Here is a 17,277-nt window from a genome sequence, read left to right on the forward strand (position 1 = left end):
GTGCAAAGTTCTGTTAGTTTTCCTCTGCAGCTTTTGAAAAGTTTATCTCAAAACAATCCCAACCCCAATTTGAATACATTAACAAGAAGAGGATGTTTATCTCTGTTTTGAGTGTGATAATTTTGCTAGTTCAAAACAGAAGATTCCCAGATGTCCTCAGTGTATCTCTTTTATTAAAAGTTAGAAAATTCTTCAGAAATCCCTTTCTAAGTTCTCATCTTCATCAAGATTCATATTAATTTCAAAAGTCACTGTGTCAAAACATTCACAAGGTACAAAAGGGGAACAGACAAACCCCTGTAACTTTGATAAAGAGATAGTGAAGCTGGACTTATTCAATATCTTGCATGAAAAAAGGAAGTACATTTGTTAACATTAAGGGTTTTTTCACTCTCCAAGGCTCTGATTTTCATTTAAAAAATGGACTTTATGGATCTTTTAAAAATCTAAACATATTTCTTATAAAGTATCTTAGTAAGTCATTTATTTGTCAGGATTTGAGAGATATTGACTCTTTCATGCCCCACCCATTTAGGGTGGAGTTTTGAGAATCAGCATTGTAGTTATATTTAAGTCACATTTCTTGCAGTTAATAACTTTGAGATAGGAAGGAGATTACCTAATTTAAGCTATTACTGTATTGTAAGATGAAAACAACAGTTAGAAACGTTGATAGAAAATCAACTGACTTCTTTACACTAATCATCACAGTCTACCAAATGATGCTGCTCACACTCTCCCTTTCTGATATTACTGCGACTTCTGAATAACACCGAAACAGTCCTACTGGCAGAAAAGCTTTGGAAAAGATTGTGAAACATGTAAGTAATTTACTGTACTTTGGGTAACATGTTTACAGAATTTGCTGTCAAAATTTGGAGTTTATAAGGTTGGCTAAAAAGAATTTTAAGTACAAACTAAATAAAATAGCAGAAGGCATTATTACTATGGTTCTCCTGTTCCAAGATTCCAGACAGACAAACATCTTCCTTGTTTTCTCTTTTAAGGTTTCCCATTTTTGTTTTGCTAATCTTAGGAAATCAGGACTTCTTCTAAGCCTTCTGAAATCTTTCACTTGACTATGGAAGGTTCCATTTTGGCCATGTACAAATCTCAATGCAGAGGAAGAAGTTACTATTAGCATAAAGGCTACATCTTTACTTCACCCTTCCTTAACCCTGGATCTAATTTATTTCTGTTTCAGTAAATGCTGTGTAAGTATGGTATTTATTAATGTTTTCCTTTTCAGTAAGTAGTCTTGAAATTGCTAAACAAGTTTCCATAAAGTGGTATCCACTTCCATCCTTCCTCATCTTTACCTCCAAATATTAGCTAGAAATAAATAATGTAAATATTTTATATATATGCTGCAATACTTAAGAGTATACCTACCATATTAAATCCTCCTGACAATAACGCTTAGTATAGTATTTTGGAAACGTAGGAGTTCCTTTGGAATGATTATCTCCATGACAGTATGTAATGCAATTTGAGCTGCAGTTTACAAAAACCAATGCCTTTTATAAAATATTGCAGGTCTTAAAAGATGCTAACAGATTCTTTGAATTTTTAATATAACCTAGTTACTATTCAGAATTGATTTATATCTCATGCTTTTAAAAACTATTTGTTTTCTGAACTTTGCTGATTTCATGACATTGAACCAAGCATTATTCTTGCTAAAATATGGGAAGCGGCACTAACAAAACAATGTTTTCAGAGTTGTGACATAGTTGTCCATTCATAAGAATGAATATATATACATACATACATACGTATACATACATACATACATACATACATACATACATACATACATACATATTTCATCAAATCTAGACCTCAGTTCATTCAGGGTTACCCAAGAAAAAAAAATCTGTGAGATGTATAGGTAGTCCTCATCTTAGTCTGCAATTGAACCCAATATTTCTGTTGCTTAGTGAGACATGCAAGTCAGTTTTGTGACATTTTACGACTTTTCTTGCGAGTATTGTTATGTGAATCACTGCAGCTGTAAAGTCAGTAACACAGTTGATAAGTGAATCTGGCTTCCCTATTGACTTTGCTTGTCAGAAGGTTCCAAAAGCATGATCACATGACCTCAGGACACTACAACCGTTATAAATAGGAGTCAGTTGCCAAATGTCTGAATTTTGATCATGTGACCATAAGGATGCCACATCAGTTGTAAGTGTGAAAAATGATCATGTCACTTTTTTCAGTGCTGTTTTAAATTTGAACGGGCACAAAACAACTTTTGTAAGTTGAGGACTAGCTGTATTTATTTTCCCCTCCTTTTTTAGGCTATTTTCTAAAATCAGCCTCTCGGTATTGGATATCCACCAGACTTGTTGGGGTTATAATTCCCAAACTGGAAAAGAAGCTGAATTAAGTCAATTTTTTGGCTTTGCATGAGACCCTGAACCATAATATAATCATATCACATAGATTCATTCTAGGCTAAAGAATGTTTGGGTAGTTTGTGGCGTAAGCTTCCTTTAAGTCAAGTTTGATGCCTGATGTTGCTGTGGAAGCACTTTCATGGAGGTAATAGGGAAATAGCTAGCTGTTGCTTTCTTCTAGAATTAGTTTCACCAGTCTGGTCTAGTTTATAAGGCTGATCTTCTATCGCAGTTTCTCATTGCATCAAATCAAATCTAGACCTACTTGGTTTCTGAATCCAAACAAGACTTTAACTTATTAAGACTGTGGTTAAATTCAGTAATTACAGGTAGTCCTTAACTTAAAATCACAGTTGGGAGCAGAATTTCTGTCACTAAGTGATGCAGTGATTCAGTTAATCACACCTGATTTTATGACCTTTTTTTGCCATGATCATTAAATGAATCACATAGTCACTAAGCAAATACAGCTTCCTCTATTGATTTTGCTTCCTGGAACCCCCCTGGGAAGATCGAAATGGCAATCACATGACCCTATGATACTTCAACCATCAAATACATGTCAGTTGTCAAATGCCTGAATTTTGATCACATGACCACAAGGATGCTGTGATGGTTATAAATGCAAGGACTGTCTTAAGTCATTTTTGACTGTCATAGCTTTGAATAATCATTAAATGAATGGTCATAAATTGAGGAGTTATTTAATCAGTTAAAAAAGCTTACTAGCATAGGCTTAATGCAAAGCATGTATATTCTTATATTTCATATATATTTCTCTTATTTAAGAGAGGCCCACAAATTTCCTGGTGCTTATGTGCATCTAGTTTTATTTATTTATTAAATTTATATTTCACCCATCTCACCATCAAGCAATTATGGATGATTTACCTATGGATTATATATGTACTATACAGTTTTCACCAAGGCTTTATTTTTGAGTAAATTTATTTAAATATTATCTACAAAGTACAAGTAGTTCTCATTTAGTGTTATCTTTTTTAGCAGCCATTTGCAGTGACATAAAAGTAACTTTTCAGTCAATCCTTGCATTTATATCCTTAACAGATCTGTAAAGCAAAGGGAATCTGAAGTAAGATAATCAGCACAGTTGGAGTTTCTCTTAGCAACCACTTCACTTCACAACCAAATTGCTGGTCCCAACTGTGGTCACTAAACAAGGAATACCTATAATCAAATCCCAGTTCATGAATAGGGTATACCGTACTAGCCTTATAGATGGAGATTTTCACGCTTGGATTGAAAATAAGGCTAAATTCTTTTGTATTAAGCTCTTTTTATAAAGCATAAAGCAAGCACTTCCAAGTATCCATCTTTTAAGATGTCTTATTTTTATTATCTTGGCATGTAAGCATTTGCATATACACAGCTGCTAGAAGAATTCATACTGTAAATTATCTGTTTCAAACTGTCAAGAGGGGCCATGATCTATTTCTTAATAGAGATATCAGAGCCAACTCTGTCAGCTGAGTAGAAAAAGAGCAGTGATTGAACAGGCTGTCTTCTCTATTCTTCATAATTAACAATTACATTTTACTTGCCAACACACAGTCAATATGATGGGCACAATGGTGTAATCAAAACTTTGGCTCTTTTATGTGCAGCTGAAAAGAAATAGTGGAAAAGTGCAGTAATCTTACTATCTCGAAATACTTATTTTGAAAAGAATACTATACAACCCAGCCAGGTAATAACATAAGGCAATTAGCTGATTTCGAACAATTAAGCAGAGTTGGCCCTGCTTAGTAAAATTGCACAAGTCCTTCAGACAGAGCATAGAGCACATATAAATCACCTCTCTTCACTTCATTAAACCATCCCAGATATCTCCAGCTTGCGCAATTGCTTCGTCAGTTTGACCTCTTTTTGTGTGCATTTATATTCAGCCTTAATAATAATGATTATATAACACCACCAGTAAACTAAAATCACATATTATAACACTGCACGGGTTTGTACTTTTTGCAATGCTTAATTATGATTTTTAATTAAGCCAGAGTTGAGAACTGGTCATGGTTAAAGCGCTAAGCCAGAGACTATGAGATCTAGTTCCATCTTACGGAAAAAGCCAGCTGGGCAACCATGGACCAGTCACCCACTCTCAGCCTAAGGAAAAAGGCAATGGCAAGACGTTTCTGAAAATCTTGCCAAGAAAGTTGCAGGGACTAGTCCAGGCAGTATCGAGGGGTCAAGACTGACTTGAAGATATGCATACACATTGACAAAAAAGCCACAGTTGGGTTCATTTATTAAACTAAGCCATAAATCAGGGGTCCCAACCTTCAGATGAGGTCCCACTACTGGGCTCTGGCCTATTTGCAACCAGACAATGCAAGCAGTTGGTCAGCGCACATATGCGAACATGTCCAGCCTGACTCAGGCAAGTGGCAAGATAGGTGGCAAATAAATTTAACAAATAAATAACTCTCTCACTCACATAGGGGCATAAAAATATTGAACCTATTTTGTTCTGTTCAGTGGTCAAAGTTGTTGAGAAGTGGGTGGTATATAAATATAATAAAAGGATTTTATGATTATTACTGCAAACAACAGCACTAGAGACTGGGATTAAAAATAGGATAAAGGATAAATCCATTAATTCAGGAAATGCAATCACATATTTAAACCAAAAAAAAAAAAAGAAAGAAAGAAGGCAAACACTGTTATTTTGACTAGAGGTAAATTTTTATAAAAGATGAAGGTTACAGTTTGCCAGGAAGGCATATCTTTCCTTTTTCCAGAAGAACAAAAGAATGTTATAAAGCCAATTTTTGAAGCCACGGATATCATAAATTTGTCTCTTATTTTGTGGGATGATATCACACCCACAAAGTGGTAATAGGTCACTAACAGACAGAGTTTACTTTTGGAAACTATCATTTAAACTTTTTAATGAATGGAAAGTTTTAAATAGCAATTCACTTTTAAATACTTTACAAATTGTTATGGTACTAAAATGGGCTAAATTGTTTTTTTAAGTCTTGGCAGATCAGAACCTAGCTGGCCTGAATGCATCTAAACATTTATATATATACAGATGTGCATACAAAGCTCTCACTAACCATACTAATATGACTTGCTGATCTCTATTTAATGAGATCAGACAAGTACAGCCACTGTACTTGACACAAGTCACTGTGTTATATAGCTTAACATGATTTATAAATAACTTATGATTTATTTAGCAAACTGGGAGTAATCAGTTTAGCAGTACATAAGAATCCACTCAGTGGAGATTCATATACATTGTGCTAAATCAGAATGTATTTTGTTTGTGGCTTAACATTAAGATAAACCCAGTCATTGATGGTACTTCCCCAGTATTGACTTGTCTGTCCAACATTGAATCAGCAGAAAACTATCAGTCTGCTTTCCCCACTGTGTTCCTGATATATGCCTCTATTTAGAACGGTTCCACCACAAATGCGCGAACGACAAAAGCGCACCTGACTAAACCGCGGTGACTAAACCGCGGTGACAAAACCGCGCCGACGAATGAGCGCTGAAGCGCGCTGACAACAGCGCGCCGACAGAAGCGCTCTGTAACCTAACCCTAAAAATAACCCTAACCCTAACCCTAACCTTAAATCGCGCTGTTGTCGGCGCGCTCTTGACATCGCGGTTTTAGCGCCGCGGTTTTGTCGGTGCGCTTTTGATGTTCGCGCTTTTGTCGGGTCACGATTTATAACACTGACAATCATCTGACTTCCCTTCAAGCAACACATAACAAAGCCTAACCATTTTTGCCCTTTTTGAAGCCATCCTAAGACAGGTCCGGATAAGGGTAAAATACTACTTGATCAATTCCACAAAAGAGAATAAATGGCCATCCAATAGAGAACATTATGAGGTAGGATTGGAATATCACCCATGGCTGTAAATTACATTACTTAAAGTATAGTCCTGAACTGAAAAACTATAAGAAGTAATGTGAGTACTGTTTTTATTAATAAACCCTTTTAATTATAACACATATTTCTTTTTAAATAATTTATCTTTTTAAAAAAATCATGAGATTTTTGTTTTCAATCAAACTGGGACTACTCACTCTTCTTGAAGATTTTGTGAATCATTCTCCCCCCCCCTTTTTTTTTTGCAGTAAAAAGTTCAGATGAGTGGTGTGGTGGGGAAATGACTTTTAGTTACTGCCAGAAGACTGACTTCTCCCCGCCCCCTTCTTCTTCATGAGCCTTAAATCCACATAGAAGTAAATAAGCAGTTTCAATCAGGACTGAAATATACCTGACCAGAGAGAAGTAAATACATTTCCTTCATGCTCTGCCTTGCATTTTCTTCTCATTTATCATTTATAGGTTGTCATTTTCTTTTAAATATTTTGTATCAGTCCTTGGAGAGGTAGTCCAGACGAAAAACACCAACCATGAGAACTAGAACTCTCTTATATTGTAAGGTAATAGAATCTTGCAAGTCCAAAACCACAATCTCTCTTGTCTTTATAGTCCCAAAAACTAGGGAGGATCTCTTCAAGATACAGCTCATTTTTTTTCTGGTGATACCATGGTGGCACAGTGATTAGAATGCACCATTGCAAACTAACTCTGCTCACAGCCAGGAGTTCGATCCTGACTGGTTCAAAGTTGAGTAAGCCTTCCATCCTTCTGAAGTCGGTAAAATGAGGAGCCAGATCGTTGGGGGCATTTGTAAACCACTCAGAGAGTGCTGTAAAGCACCATGGAGCGGTATATAAGTCAAAGTGCTATTGCTATTTCTGCAGGCTAAATTGCCTCTTATCTGACCTTTGCCTAGGCTGCTGCTGCTGTTGCTACTGTTGGTGTTGCTGCTGCTGATCATCTTGTCTCTTAAGGATATTTTCAGGGTGATTATACTTCCTTACTTGTTTGTCCCACAACCTTTGAACATTCCTAACTACAGCAAGATTTTCTCTGGGAAGAAAAATTAATAAATGACTGGCCAATGGGACCAGATTTTTTAAATGCCTACTTTATTACATCTGTTCATCTTTGCATGCCATTATACAAAAACCCACCTTTGTTGTCATAATAAAAGATCTTCCTTTGATGAGCTATCCAACCAAAATCTCTCACAGAAGATGAAAATACAACTTGTTGAAATGTGACAAAGCCATTGAATTAATTAATGCAAGAAAACAATGTTACATCTATTTCACTCAGATAAATCTCCATTGGCATATTTTTCTGGGGTCATAACTAGATATAAAAAAGGAAAAATTGATGCAATATATTGAAGAAGTGACATTAATAATTGCTTTTTATTACGGTTGGTCAACTGGATGAACTGGTATGTCTTTTATTGACTAAGTCATAGATAAAATTATTGTACTTAGAAAACATATGCCACAAAACAGAGCTTCTGTGGTCACACCCGTTTTCATTATCACAAGATACTAGCTACTCCTCGTGTAACAACTACTTGTTTAGCAACCATTCAAACATGCAACAGGGCCGACCAAATGATATTTACAACCAGTCACATAATCACAATCTGGGCATTTGATGATGATGATGATGATGTTGTAACTTTTGGCAAGTAGTCAGTGGAAAAGTTAGCAGATTGAAAATGGTGACATGATATCCTTGCTTAACAATCTGCAAGGTCCTTCCTTAGCAACAGCAACCAGGAGTTGTTGACGCTATGCAGCAGTCATGTGATGTCACACTTTACAACCATATTACTTAGTAATGGCAATTCCAATTCCAATTGGCATTATTTATTAAGGTGTACCTATACAGATAGTCCTCCATTCACTTAGTGACTGTGTGAAGTTAACAACGGCACTGAAAAGTGACTTATAACCATTTTTCCACACTTATGACCACTGCAACATTTCCATTGTCACGTGATCAAATTCAGACACTTTGCAAGAGATTCACATTTATGAGGGTTGCAGTGTCCTGGGATCACTTAATCACCTTTTGCAACTTTCCGACAAGCAAAGTCAATGGACAAACCAGATTTACTTAACAACCATGTTACTAATTCAACAACTGCAGTGATTCACTTAACAACTATGGCAAGAAAGATCCTAAAGTGGGACTCATATTTATGATGGTTGCAGTGTCCTTGGTCATGTGATCATCTTTTTGTGACCTTCTGGCAAGCAAAGTTGGTGGGGAAGCCAGATTCACTTCATAACTGCATTACTAATTTACCAACTGGAGTGATTCCCTTAACAACAGTGGCAAGAAAATGGGACAAAACTCACTTAACAAATTTCTCACTTAGCAACATAAAACATTGGGCTCAATCATGGTCATAACTTGAACACTACCTGTATTGAAAAATTGACTAGATTTTACAACGTATTAAACCAAAATGTGGTTAATTGGGTTTTGGTTCAGTACATTGCATGAGTGGCCATAAACATAATCCTTGATTTACAATGGTACATTTAATGATCACATTTAGTGACCATTGAAAGTTACAACAGCACTGAAAGAAGTGACTAGTTTTCACACTTATGATAGTTGCAGTATTCCCATGGCCATGTGAACAAAATTTGGCCACTTAGCAACTGGCATGTATTTATGACAGTTGCACTACTCTGTGGTCATATGTTTAGCATTTGTAACCTTCCCAGCTTCCTTCTGACAAGCAAAGTCAATGGGGGAAGCTAGATTCATTGAATGAGATGATTCACTTAACATCTGCAATGATTCACTTAACAACTGAGGCAAAAAACATCATAAAATGGGGCAAAACTCACAACAGCCTTCTTTGACAAGGGAAATGTTGGGCTCAGTTATGATTGTAAATCAAAGATTACTTGTACATGATTTGTCTATCTTGGCAATTATTGACAAAGTTTTATACCACCTATAAAACGTATTCTATGTGACATGTTACATATTTCAAAATGTATCAGGAATGTAATTTCAAGTGTTCATAACTAACACTCCATTGTATTTGACTTTCATGCAACTTAAAATCAATATATTCTATGTATAATATTTTACATTAGATACTAATGGAAGAAAATTATTGTAAAAAGGCCAACATGTTTAAACTGAATAATTATTCATAAGCATGTTTGCGTGTTTCAAGGAAAGCAACATATCACATGCGTGTTTGGCAGTAGGCTTCTTTTTTTTTTAAGACACAAAATTCTCGGCGAAGGACCATATTTATTGGTCTACTGGACATTTCCATAAAATAAAAGAGTGAAAAAGCAAAGGTAAAAACTGGGTGCTTAGGAGAGGATTATTAGGATTCCTATTAGATTTAGCAGATGTTATTCTTGGGTTGGACTGATGGAGAAAAGCCATATATGCAATCTCAATCTTTTCAGATAGAGGAATTGAGTTGTACCACTGACTCCCAAAGCTGCAATAGATGTAATAGGCAAACAATTGTTGTTCAATACATTTGGAAACAGAAATTTCAGCAGTTAAAGTCAACTCTATTTCTATCTTTTAATCTATCTGCACACCACATGACAGAGAGAAAACAGAAGAGAGATTTACTAGTATTAATGTTAACAGGTTTTATGGAGATTTTGTAATCTGTCCTGGTTCATTAAAAAAGTCAGTTAAGAAACATTAGGTAGGATTAACTAAGAGAGGTACAACCTGGAAATATATATTCACAACCAATATAATAAAATATTTTTCTGGTATATAAGGATGCAAATGTGGTTCTTTTTTTTTTTTCAAAGACACACAAAATGTAATTGTAGCTCTGCTAACTAAACAAACAAAGAAACAAAAAAACCCACAAAGCTATCTCAAGGGCAATATGCCAATTGAAGGATTAGATAGTTTAGCCCAATGGTTAAGGTGCCAGCCACGCTAGGAAGTAGGAGACTGTGAGTTCAATTCTTGTCTTTGTCTTGAAAGCCAATTCTGTGAAATTGGGTCAGTCACTGTCTCAGCCCAACTTATTGCCACCTTGAGTTATTTGTATCAATAATAAAGGTCGGGTACAAATACCACAATAAATTTACAAAATACATGCATGTTTTACATTTCTAGCAAAGCTTTACCAAAGATGATTATAAAACTAGATGGCAAGAAAAAAATATTTGAGAAAATCATACATTCACTTCATTCAACTGTGTCACGAAGTGTGACGGCACCACCTAGTGAGAATGTCCAGTTATCTTATTTCCTGACTAACTGCAAATATGCTACGGAAATGATCATGTAAACATAGACATATAGCTACCAGTACATATAAACATATAGCTACCAGTAAAAGGAGAGTATTTGTAGCTTAGAGATGAAATAAGGGGACCCTGGTGCTCTCTGAGCTTTCTTTCTTTCAGAAATCTCATTACCGAAACTAGGTAACATAATCACTGCTTACTAGCACTGATAATGTTACCTAGTTGGGGTAATGAAACATCTGAAAGAAAGAAAGCTCAGAGAGCAGCAGGAACCCCTCACATATCTCTCTCTACATGTAGGGTTAGAAAAATGGGAGGGGGAACCCCAACATATTTGATGATGACAGCCTTTCCTACCTAAGCCAAATTTGAAAAGTTAGCCTCAATGGCATATATATTAATGTTTTTTTTATATATGTGATTTTTTAAAGTTGAAATTCAAAGTCAATTGCGTGGTTTTGAAGAATCCTCCCCCGCCATTTCAGCTTTGTACATATAATCCAGGAAATTCTTTGGCTATTTTCATAATGTATGGCAAGTTCCTGCCTGAAAAAAAATCATCCCCATCTAATACCCTGTCCAAGATTGCTTGGTATTTAGTGTTATTTGTATATCTGTTTTACCTGTTTCTAGGGAAATTGGTAATGGAAAATGTACTACTTATGAATTATTTATTTTCAGATAAGGATGAGACATCCAATACTATATCCTTGAAATGGGGAGTACCCATAGGCAAAAAGGTAAATATATAGGGAGATCCTACTGCAGGGAAATCAGAAACAAACTGATATTCCTAAGAGTCATCATGGGTAAATGGATGGATTTGATTTTCTCCTATTTTGAGAATAGAAACACTATGCTTCATTCTTTTATTTCTAGAAAACTTTATTCTAATATTTTAGATTAAGGTAATGTTTGCAATAAGTAGATCATGGGTATTACTTTTAACGTTTGTTTCTTTTTTCTTCTCCTTACAGTAACTTCCAAAGTGATTTTTCTTCTGCATTGTACTGGCTTCACTCAATTAGCCTTCTATGTTTCTCTTGTGGGAGCTTACAATTTCACTATGTGTAACCATACTGCTATTAAAGGAGACTATCATAATATGCTAGAGGTATGGCACTGGTGGGGCTAAGGGTAAAATGTATAGATACAGCTAATTAAAGTGTCTGCAATAGTTGAAATCAATGATACATTCTCTAAGAGTAAATGCCTCAAGACTTAAAATTCAGGTGGCATTTTCAAATGGAAAGAGTTTTACCATCATCTATTACAATTCAGATTATGCTGGATTTTCTATCAAAAATGAAAATGTCCTTATTTTTAATGATTAAAACTAGTACAGTGAAGAGTCATAAGTTTTTATGTCTCATTATGTTAATTTTTTAATAATTAAAACCATACTTGGCCTAATAAGGAATAGTTTATTCTGACAGTCTGGTTTTTAAGCACTGCTGTTTGAAGCCTCATAGAAGTTCAAAAGGGCTTATATTAAATAGAAGTTACAGAACATCAGATTTAGGGTGACAGCATTTAAAAAAAATATTCATTTTACTTCTACACGAACTTTTGCGAGTAAAGCATTGCTAGCAGTTCTTACTGACAAATTTCTTTTTAAAATCTTAACCAAATTTATTAATTTCTTCTGTAATTTCTTTTAGGTCATGATTGAAATGAAGGTGAACGAGGTTTGTTTTATTCTACTTTCATCTGTTTTTAACTGAATCTTAATTCTCTTGGGCATTGGGCTTCCGTTATAAATTAGTGTATGCATAACATACTTAAATCCCTACATTAATCTGTATGAATTTTCCAAGAAAGAAGAAAATTAGATCTAGAAAACCCTTTTTAGATGTGCATATTGCAGGAACAAACTTACTAAATGATCAATACTTTCATTTCACTTTAAACTATTGTTCACCATAATTTATAATATAGCATATTATAAAATTCCTTATGGCTTAAATACTCAGGATCCCTGAATATTTTGGTGTATAATTATGTGCCCAATAGCTTTTTTCCTATCAATACTTAACTCTCTTGCTTAAAAGAGTATGTATATCACTTATTACTTTATTTTTCCTCTTTAGGAAAATAAAACTACAAAAGCAAAAAATGACATTAAGAATTGTTGTACAATGGAGGTAAGATTTTATGTTACTTGAAAAAAACCATTTTAAAACGCTTAAGGGACTAACTAGCCACAACACAAATCCATTGTTGCATGTTTTACTTGTTCTCTTTGCAGCCTTCTAAACATTATAAATTGTATATACTTTTTTGTAACTACACTGGAACACATTAAAAATGAAATTCTGATGCCTGCTCTCATGTATGGGGGGGGTGTATATCCATACAAGCACTTACATATATGCTCTATATCTATCATCTATCTATACACACAGAGAGAGACACACACACAAAGACATACACACTCACAGAAACACATAATCAGACTATTTAGATAGAATACATAGTAGAAAAAAGTGTCCTGAGAGTTAACAAGGTTGATATTAAAAAGTATATCCGTAAATCACTGTGAGTCTTCCTTTTAAGTATATAGTATTTGGAAGAAAAATAGGTTACAGGTTGTCCTAATCCCATTGGCTACTATCAGTACCCAAAACATTTTTCACATAGCTCAATTCCTAAAACAGCACATAAACGTTCCAAGCAAATTAAAATTACAAAAGGAAATTTCTTATTTAAAATAAAATAAAACATTTTCCGAGGAAGGAGAAGTGCGATGACGGGAAAGTTCGGAGCTTCTTTATTCCGCATTAATCCATCGATTTCTTTTCCTTGGTGCTCTACGTAATTGGCAAGATCCTAAAGCTTACCTGGAGCTAACTAGGGAGTGAATTCACGTGGAGCACCTTTCCACAGTCAAAGCCGCATCACTGAAAGCTTTTAACCCCACCTTTTTTTTTCAAACGCTGTGTCGCACCTATGATAAGCTGATGAGGTTGGGCGCCCATTGGAGGAGACTGCAAGGGTGGGGAAGAGGAGCAGCTAGTTCTCAGCCAATAGTCTGCAGGGATGCCTTGGTATAACGATCCTTTTCAAACTTTGTCCTCTTTTCTTCTTTTTCCCCGGAAAGTCTCAGGTTAAGTTATTGGGTTGCATCTACCACTTCACCAAAGACCATATCCATTCACCGGAGATCGTGAATTTCACCGATGCCCTGTTGAAAAATTACTGCCACGGCAACTCCGAGGTAAAACAACAACCACCCCGGTATCCAAGAGACAGGGGAAGGGTGGGGTGGAGTCAAAAAATCCGCGTGAAGCAGGCTTACCATGTTTCAAAAAATGCTTATGAACCATGGAATCCCCCTTCCGATGAGTAGAAGGCCGAAACTGCTTGTTTCAGCGATTGTCGCGTAGTTGGGACATAGTCTGATCTCGCTGCCAGAAAGAAATACTTGGGGTAAGGGGGGAAAAGCACTTCATTCGCATATTTCAAAGGTGAATCCATTCCAGTTAACCTTCCAGATAAAGTTTACTATCTGAATGAGGTCCGCAAATGCACTGCCTTTACCAGGGCGGGGAGAAGGCTGCACCATCCTCTGCATGCTTGCTTTCGCGATGTGGGGGGGGGGGGATAAAAAGGGACATAGGTTTGAATCTTAACAATGTCCTGGTGCTCGCCTGTGTTGCCTGTGGAAGGATAGAGCTCACTGATTAGCAAGCAATGCTTAGGATCAAGTTGTAAAAATGCCTTCTTAAGCATTTTTCTCTCCCTTGGAGAGTGTGAAGGAGAGAAATAACTGGTTAGCATTGCAAAATTTGGCTTGGGCATTCTGTATCAAAGATGTAAAGGTTTTGTCCCGTTGTGGCTTATAGACAGCTTCAAAGAATTTGTGTATATGGCAACATGGTATTGGACCTGGGTACTTGAGAGACCGCCTGCTGCCAATTACCTCCACTAGACCGATTAGATCCCACAGATTAGGCCTCCTCCGAATTCCATCCGCCGGTTGGTCCTCCCCCTCCCTAGAATTTCAGGTTTGTAGGTTAGAAAGGAAAGGTTAAAATCTCTCTCACAAAAATAGCAGAGGTAAATGATTTCTTTCTATTGACAAGAAAGCTGTATGAATTCATTGTATCTTGTGTTGACTGGCCCAAAGCTACCCCCGCTATCTTTCATGCCTAAGGCAGGATTTGAACACATGGTCTCACACTTTCTAGCCTGGTGCCTTAACCACTAGGCCAGATCAGGGCATTTTATGGGCTACATCTGACCCTTTGGTTATCACTGTCCAATCCATGTGATGTAAATTTGAAATTAGAAATAAAATATAAAGTGTATGCCACATATGCAATGTAATTGCATTGCTTTTGTTTTGAAGGTGATTGCTATTTTTTCCCCAATTTACTTATGTTTGGTGCTTGCCTATGCACTTTCAGAGCCCTATTAGTTTGACCCTCCACAACAGTCCCAGTTTCTCATGTGGCCCCTTGGGAAAATTAATGATCCACTCCTGCACTAGACCCAGCTGGATGGCCATGAAATCAAGAACCGTGGTGGGTAGTAGTTAGAATGCAGGATTTCAGGCTAATTCTGCCAACTGCCAGCAATTCAATTCTCACCGGCTCAAGGTTGGCCCATCCTTCTGAGGTCGGTAAATGAGGACACAGGTTGTTGGAGGCAATATGCTTAGTCTGTATACGGCCTTGAGACCGCTGTAAAGCACTATGAATTGGTATATAACTCTAAGTGCTATCCACATTGCTATCCACAGTCAAGCTCAACTGAAATTTAATAAAATTGTAAGAGAAGTTACGCGGATTCAGGAACAGAAGCATATAAGGTTCACCTAACTGGCAAATTATTAATCAAATTTTCAGATCTAGATTGATGAATCAATTTCATGACACAATCTTGCTAGTAATTGTTAATGGAATGAAGACAAAGCAGCTTTCAGTGAACAGGTAAAACTAGATTGAACTAAAAATAGCTTAGGCTTTTTTTTTTAGAAAACAAAGGACTTATTTATGTAACTTGCAAGTAATACTTAGAAATATGTGATTTCTGACACAGGTCAATGGATCTCTGAATCACCTATGGACAAACTGTAAACGAAGGCATATTAAACATCGTCGATATGGGAAACTCAGAGAAATGTGGCACAGCTATGCAAGATACATATGAAATACTGAATTGGAAATAAATCTTTACTGAACCATGTTTAAACAAGTTTATATTTTTTTACAAAGTTTATTTTTAATGATATTAATTTATTTTGTATGAACATTTAAACGTACATGTATGTCTTAAAATCATGTAACACAATAAATACTTTAATTACCTGCTGTATAATTTAGAGTGTTGGCTTATTTGTGGTGTTGCACAACCCAGACAAACCCCACATGCAGCCTGGGGAGTTCTCCTAGACATGCAACTATTAGTCTAATGAGGGCTTGAGATTATGGTGGCATTGGAAAAAGTGGCTTATAATCCATTTTTGGCATTATATCTCACCACCCACAATCATAATTTGGGCACTTGGCTCACATTTAAGACTACTTGCAGTGTCTTGCAGCCACACAATCATAATATGCAATCTTCCCAGCTGGCTTCTGACAAGCACAGTCAATGGGGGAAGCCAGATTTGCTTTGCAACCTCATGATTCGCTTAATAATCATGTGATCTGCTTAACTAGTGTAAAAGTCATTCTAACTCACTGGATCCATTCACATAATGACTTGCTTAAAAATTACATCATTTAGTGTAATTGTGGCCAAAAGTTGTAGACACCTGTACAGCAATTTGGTCTTCTTCTTTTTTTTTACATTTAGTGGAAAGATGGGAAGGAAAGGTACTATGAAGAGTTGCAGAAACATGCTAGTATGGAAAATGTAGGCAGGTTTTCTCTCTGAAGTGGTACATTGGTTAAAGTGCAGCACTGCAGCCTACTTCAGCTGACTGCTAGCTGCAGTTCAGTTCAAATCTCACTGGCTCAAGGTTGCCTCAGCCTTCCATTCCTCCGAGGTAGATAAAATTACCCAGATTGTTGAGGACAATATGCTGACTCTGTAAACTACTTAGAGAAGGTTGTAAAACCGCAATGAAGCGCTATTGCTACCGTGTTTCCCTGAAAATAAGACAGGGCCTTGTTTTCTTTTGACCCCCTGAAATAAGTGCTTGGCCTTATTTTCAGGGAGATCTTATTATTTTTGAGGTGCGGGAGGCGGCAAGCGTGGTCACCTCACAGCTGCTGTGCTGCAATATTTTGGGGGAGGGCTTATTTTTTGGGGAGGGATTATTTTAGCACATGCGTTCAAAAGCCCGATTGGGCTTATTATCTGGGGAGGTCTTATTTTCAGGGAAACAGGGTATTGCTTCTACTTAAGTGTAGAACTTGGAATTGTCCATTAATACTAAATGCAGAAAGTTCCAGATCAGTAGAAGAAAATTATTCTTTCTTTCTGTTGTTCTTAAACAACAGAATTTGTTGTTATTGAATGTAGTCATGTCACATTAGCTTACTCAAGTTGTATTTAACATGGTCCAGAACACTTGGCCCAATAATTAGCTGCCCCACAGTCTGATGCAGTTGGACTTGTATTATTTTCCAATATACAATATGAATAATTCAAGAATAGAGATTAAGTAATACTATTTGTCACATGGACTAAAAATACTGCTCAGAGCCCATATAAGGATCTGTGCCCTATGGATGTCATGTTAGAGGGAGTCCTAGATTTACTACTGTAAATTGTAATTGAGTCCCGATTTTCTGTCGT

The 17,277-nt window shown here is 36.3% G+C and overlaps 1 protein-coding gene across 3 annotated transcripts; it reads left to right on the top strand.

The window, feature by feature from the left end:
- The first annotated feature begins 6,311 nt into the window (after positions 1 to 6,311).
- On the top strand, positions 6,312 to 15,843 carry LOC148045357 (uncharacterized). 3 transcript variants are annotated; one of them, XR_015696685.1, is made up of 5 exons: positions 6,312 to 6,353; positions 11,209 to 11,267; positions 11,505 to 12,671; positions 13,628 to 13,744; positions 15,571 to 15,843. XR_015696685.1 is itself a non-coding variant. In XM_087715794.1 (5 exons), the coding sequence occupies exons 2-5, from the start codon at positions 12,192 to 12,194 to the stop codon at positions 15,679 to 15,681; spliced, it is 306 nt and encodes a 101-aa protein (XP_087571920.1). In that variant the 5' UTR covers positions 11,209 to 11,267; positions 11,505 to 12,191; the 3' UTR covers positions 15,682 to 15,843. The 3 variants fall into 3 exon arrangements, 2 of the variants coding, with proteins under 2 accessions (XP_087571920.1, XP_087571921.1); XM_087715794.1 differs by lacking the exon at positions 6,312 to 6,353 and having other exon boundaries at positions 11,505 to 12,215; positions 12,618 to 12,671; XM_087715795.1 differs by lacking the exons at positions 6,312 to 6,353; positions 11,209 to 11,267 and having other exon boundaries at positions 11,499 to 12,215; positions 12,618 to 12,671.
- The last annotated feature ends 1,434 nt before the right edge of the window (positions 15,844 to 17,277 follow it).

The sequence above is a fragment of the Thamnophis sirtalis genome, unplaced genomic scaffold (genome assembly GCF_051295495.1).
Source record: "Thamnophis sirtalis isolate CommonGarterSnake01/CBP01778 unplaced genomic scaffold, rThaSir2_p1.2 scaffold_5, whole genome shotgun sequence".
Lineage (NCBI taxonomy): Eukaryota > Metazoa > Chordata > Lepidosauria > Squamata > Natricidae > Thamnophis > Thamnophis sirtalis.